This window comes from Rutidosis leptorrhynchoides, chromosome 5 (genome assembly GCF_046630445.1).
Source record: "Rutidosis leptorrhynchoides isolate AG116_Rl617_1_P2 chromosome 5, CSIRO_AGI_Rlap_v1, whole genome shotgun sequence".
Classification (NCBI taxonomy): Eukaryota; Viridiplantae; Streptophyta; class Magnoliopsida; order Asterales; family Asteraceae; genus Rutidosis; species Rutidosis leptorrhynchoides.
In genome coordinates, this window is record NC_092337.1 from 333,335,001 (window position 1) to 333,341,024 (window position 6,024).

Here is a 6,024-nt window from a genome sequence, read left to right on the forward strand (position 1 = left end):
ACCAGTTGTTGGAAAAAATTATGGAACACTTGAAGAGTGTGAAAAAATGTATAGGTTATACGCGTTTCATGCATGTTTTGACATACGAAAGTCAACTCAAAAGACTACAAAATCTGGGTTGGTGAAGCAGAAATATTACTTGTGCAATAGAGGTGGTGTGCCAATGCAAGTGAACTTTGACACATTGCAAAGTAGTAAAAAGCCAATTAGGAAAAGCAACATGGAATGCACCGATGTAGGACTAGGGTTAAATTCGATTGGGTGTATGGAACTAATACGTTTATACTGTCTGACTTTCAAGAACACCATAATCATGAGTTGCTACCCCAAGAGTACCGACATTTAAGTAAAGCGGAAAGACAGATGAAGTATGCAGAGCAGTTGTTTGTATACCATTCGTCAGTGTCAAATATTGGTCCAACAAAAGCATACGAAGTTTATAGCAATATGAAAGGGTCTGAGAAAAATGTGCATGGGACTGTAACTGATTTCAGAAACTGGAGACGAGATTTGAATGTTTTTATCAATGCAAGTGATTCTCAAATGCTCGTTAACAAAATGGAAGAATGGAAGAAATATGTTCCTGGTTTTTCATTTGAGTACAAGCTTGAAAAAAGTCAACTACATTCAATTTTCTGGGCCGATGAAGTTGCAAAATGCAACTACAAGGAGTTTAGTGACATAATCTCATTTGATGCAACGTATAGAACGAACAGGTATGTTTTCTGGCTCACCAGGGTTTGTAATTACTTGTAATTGTCATGTTTTATGGATCATTAAAGTTTACAATCACTTGTGATTGACATGTTTTCTTGGCTCATTATAGTTTCTGATCACATGTTATTTGGCTCATTACAATTTCTAATCACATGTGATTGACATGTTAATTGGCTTAATGACAGGTACAACATGAAATTTGTACCATTTACTGGCATAGATAACCACCATAGGTGTGTCACTGTTGCTGCGGGATTGATCAGGGATGAAACAGCCGAGAGTTACACATGGCTTCTTACATATTTCATGAAGACATTCGGGAAAGAGCCAAACATGATAGTGACAGATCAGGACAAATCAATGGCGATAGCGATAAAAGCAGTTTTTAAGACGGCAAAACATAGACTATGCATGTGGCACATTATGCGAAAGGTGCCATCAAAGGTATAAATATTGTTATCAAACAACAAATGTATTTAATCACATGTGATTGAAATGTTTAATGATACATGATTTGCTTAATATGAATGATTAAAAAATGATATGTAATTATAGATTCAAGAAGCAATTCCTACTATTGAAGATGAAGTAGAAAAAGACTTCAAGAATAGACTTAATAAGCTTGTTTGGAATATGTATATCGAACCAAATGTTTTTGAAGAAATATGGGAAAAGTTTATGCACGATTTCTCATTGAAAAATGATAGTTGGTTCAAACATATGTTTGATATTAGATCAACTTGGATACCAGCATATTTTATCGACACTGAAATGTTTGGTTTGATGCGAACTACTTCAAGATCTGAGAGTGAGAATGCTTTTTTTTTCAAACTTTACAAGATCTGCAGCAAATCTGTTAACTTTTATGGACGGCTTTGAATCTGCAATGTTAAAACAGAGGTCAAAGCAAGAATCTTTGGATGCACAGACAATCAAGAAAAATCCAAAATTGTTAACTCAGCTGAAAATTGAAAAGCATGCATTAAAGGTTTACACACATGCTATTTTTGCAATCGTTCAAAAAGAGATTTATGAAGCATTGTATAGCTGTTTATTGGATAAAATGGACAAGGAGGAAGAAACGGAAATCTATGTTGTTAAAGAGGAAAAAGAGAAGACAAAAGAGGGTTCGAATGAAGAAAAACATTTCTTCCATTACAAGGTAAAATTTATTTACATCTATGTTTATGTTTATAATCACATATGATTGCCGATTCAAAAATGTAGCCACTTATATCAGAACCTGAGAAAAACATTTACATGTCTGTTTATATATGTAATCACCTGTGATTGGCCAATCCAATAAAAATCTTTTTATCAATCACATGTGATTGATAATATAATTTTTTTTTTTGAAGGTTCTTCATAACAGCAAAGACGGATCAATGGTATGTACATGTAGACACTATCTACGATATGGTCTTCTGTGTAGACACTGTTTTTGGGTTTTAAAGAACAAGAACATAGAAGAAATCCCTGAAAAATACATAATGAGACGTTGGAGAAGGGACATAATACCACCCGAGTTAAGATCAAGGAGAAATAGATATGGCAATGAAAACATAATTGTACAAGATTCTGTTAATGAAATTACCTCAGTTGTTTATGATTGTGTGGAACTTGTAGGCAGTGATGAAAAGATGCTAAAAGTGGTTCTTGAAAAACTTAAATTGTTGAAGAAAGAAGTTGAAGCTCAAGTGCCAAAACCATCAAAGAAGAAAGATGATATAATTGGAAACATGATTGGAGTTTCAAAGCCTAGTACAATAGAAATACAAAACCCACCTGTTGGGAATTACAAAGGATGTGCAAATGATAAGCGTCTAATGAGCGGAAAAGAGAAAGCAATAAAGGAAAGCAAAAAGAGAAAGTTTACTTGTGGTAAATGTGGACGTGACGATCACAATCATAGGACATGTGACAAAAAAAAGAAAGCAAAAGAACAAGCAGAAACTTCAGAAATCTGAAGTTACTACTGAATTATTTAACGATTTTTTTATTTTTTTATTCTCTTTCGTACAATTGTGAAATTCGGATGTTCCTATGAAATGCTTGAATTACATTTTTTATGTTTTTGTTTTCATACAATTTTGAGGTGTTCCAATCATATGTGATAAGATAAGCCAATGAAGAATCACAAGTGATTGGTAGATAAAAATGATTGCCAAGAATCACAAGTGATTGGTAAATAATGAATGAGTGATTAAAAACACAAGTGATTCTTCATAAATGATTGTCAAATACAGAATCACAAGTGATTGGTGATTAACAATGCAGAATCACAAGTGATTGGTAATGAAGAATCACATGTGATTGGTTGATAAAGTTACTACTGAATTATTTAACGATTTTTTTATTTTTTTATTCTCTTTCGAACAATTGTGAAATTCTGATGTTCCTATGAAATGCTTGAATTACATTTTTTATGTTTTTATTTTCATACAATTTTGAGGTGTTTTAATCATATGTGATAAGATAAGCCAATGAAGAATCACAAGTGATTGGTAGATAAAAATGATTGCCAAGAATCACAAGTGATTGGTAAATAATGAATAAGTGATTAAAAACACAAGTGATTCTTCATAAATGATTGCCAAATACAGAATCACAAGTGATTGGTGATTAACAATGCAGAATCACAAGTGATTGGCATGCTGAATCACATGTGATTGGTTGATAATGAATAAGTGATTAAAAACACAAATGATTGCCAAATACAGAATCACAAGTGAATTAAAAACACAAGTGATTGCCAAATACAGAATCACAAGTGATTGGTGATTAACAATGCAGAATCACAAGTGATTGGTAACGAAGAATCACAAGTGATTGACAATGCAGAATCACAAGTGAATTAAAAACACAAGTGATTGCCAAATACAGAATCACAATTGATTAACAATCACAAGTGATTCAATAATGCAGAATCACAAGTGATTAACAATGCATAATCACAAGTGATTGTTAAAGAATAAATAAATGATTAAAAATACAAGTGATTAATCATAAACCATAGTATTACAAGTGATTAAAAACCATAGTCCATACAATGTGATTTACCATTCAACAAAAACATAGATATGCTAAAAAATATTGTGTACCAAATAACAAATTTGTTAACACATAAAAAGTTCAACAAAAATAACATCTTATATTGTTTTTCAACATAACACTTCACTTGATTTTTGGCAAGGACTCCTTTGATCTCTCAACCCGCTCATCTCTTGAGTTTTTTACAGTTAAAACAACGTTCCTATATTCTTCTTTTGAATGAAGAATGTTGAACCGATTTGCATTTATAATCATCTGCTTGGAATGCAAATTTAGAGGATGTGTTAAAATTTTTGCTGCATACCGAACTCTCAACTTCCTGAGCTGATTATTTTGAACCGACGATTCACGAGCCAATTCCTCAGTCCAATCTGTCTCGGGTGTGGCTTTAAATCTGTCCATGTGGTACATGGCAAAAACTCCACAATCAACAGCATTGTCTCTCGTAATCCATGGAATCTTGATTTTACTTGGATGAATTTCTTGAATCTTCTTCGCCTTTGGATGATTTTGAGATTTAAAATGCTCACCAAAGCAATATTGCTGAGAAAACAAATCAGAAAAATAAAGATCAGCTTTTCAAAATCACATGTGCTAATGATTGTTTGTAATCACATGTGATTGTATCATTCAATCACATGTGATTGAAAAGTCTAATGACACGTTTAAATATACAAAACAAGTTGATTAAAAAAAAAGATAAACTAACCTCAAGGTTGCAAATTTTGAGATATTTTGCGTTGAAGTGCATCGTTAGTTTAGCATTGTCAAGTATGAAGAGCTTTGGAACTTTCAAATCAAACACAAGGACAAAGAAATGATCATTTCTGCAGATTGGGAAAAACACCTGTAGAAAAGAATTAAAATAAAACAATTAATTTTCAGCATAAAAAATAAATTAATTATTATATTACAAAAAAAATAAACAAAAATGTAAAGTAAGATAACATACCAGCCCAGTTTTGTGGAAAGAAACATCGTTGGGAAACACTTTAAACAATGATGACGCATTTTCTTGAAATGACTTGAGTTTAGCTTCTTTTTTCAAACTGTTGTCATACATGTATGTCCACTGTATAAAATAAACGAACATATATTAAAAACTTTAACAAAATAAATGCAAACAATAAATATGATTGGCATGTAGAATCACAAGTGATTAGCATGCTGAATCACAAGTGATTGGCGTGCTGAATCACAAGTGATTGGCGTGCTGAATCACAAGTGATTGGCGTGCTGAATCACAAGTGATTGGCATGCTGAATCACAAGTGATTGTACAGTATGATATATGTAAATAAAATTTAAAAGTTAACTTACAATGATTGACGTTGGAAAAAAAAACCTTGTTCGGCTGGCTGGATCTCTATACCTACGCTCGTGGTTTAGTATAAAGCTCCAAATATCAACCACACCAGCCTCAATATATAAATCAGGATAAAGTGATTCCATAGTGACATGGTGAACATTCCAATCGGCATTTTTAACTTCAAATACAAGATCACTAAAAAAATACAATAAAACAGAATTACTATTTGTCAAATACTAATTCTATGTTTGATTAATAACATGTGACTGCAAAACATAAGCACTTGTGATTGACTAATATAATCACATGTGAATCAAATGATATAAAGTGCTATTTAGATTAAGAAAAAAGTATAGAAAACTCACCAAGCGTTTCTTTGCATTGAAAACAAATCCATAGCCAAAGCTAGTTCGGAGTTAGTCAACAGGTCCGAAACTGCCGTCAACCTATTGACATATGGAGAAGCCATAGCAACTTTCGTAGATCTCATAATCAGTTTCTTTTTTCCCTTCTTAGACTTCTTCTCCTCACTAACCTCCTCCTGAGATAAAAGATGAAAGGTTGGGGGGGTTAAACTGTTAAATGTTGGGGTATTATGAATAGCTAACATTGGAAGACTATCCAATGTTGTGGGTGCATTAACAAGTAAAGAAACAATTTCACAACATTCAACAACCTCGTTAACATTCAGATCAAACCATTATGTCAAAGAAGCTTGCTCTTCAACATCTACATCAGAATTATCGACACCTTCACAAACTTCTTTTACAACATCTTCGGGACCCTTACCCTTACCCTCATCATCTTGATCAAGCCGTACAACTTCTTCATTAGAATTCGCTTCAATCTCAGTTTCATGACCACTAACCTCATCATCTTCATCAGACTCAGTCTTTTCTTCTTCTTCTTCTTCTTCTTCTTCTTCATCATCATCATCATGCTTTTCTT

The 6,024-nt window shown here is 32.8% G+C and overlaps 1 protein-coding gene and 1 pseudogene across 1 annotated transcript; both read left to right on the forward strand.

Annotated features, from left to right (window-relative positions):
- The window catches only part of LOC139849564 (protein FAR1-RELATED SEQUENCE 5-like), a 2,416-nt pseudogene extending 743 nt beyond the window's left edge, over nucleotides 1–1,673 (forward strand).
- On the forward strand, nucleotides 1,444–2,684 carry LOC139849565 (uncharacterized). The gene is made up of 3 exons (XM_071839203.1): nucleotides 1,444–1,879; nucleotides 2,150–2,268; nucleotides 2,344–2,684. The coding sequence occupies exons 1-3, from the start codon at nucleotides 1,716–1,718 to the stop codon at nucleotides 2,682–2,684; spliced, it is 624 nt and encodes a 207-aa protein (XP_071695304.1). The 5' UTR covers nucleotides 1,444–1,715.
- The last annotated feature ends 3,340 nt before the right edge of the window (nucleotides 2,685–6,024 follow it).

Bases quoted from the DNA above. Each gene is read 5' to 3' on its own strand.
- LOC139849565 (XM_071839203.1), top strand. From the start codon at position 1,716: ATGCTATTTTTGCAATCGTTCAAAAAGAGATTTATGAAGCATTGTATA. The intron at 1,880-2,149 runs GTAAAATTTATT...TCTTCTGTGTAG, and splicing joins AACATTTCTTCCATTACAAG to ACACTGTTTTTGGGTTTTAA. The intron at 2,269-2,343 runs GCAATGAAAACA...TGGAACTTGTAG, and splicing joins ATCAAGGAGAAATAGATATG to GCAGTGATGAAAAGATGCTA.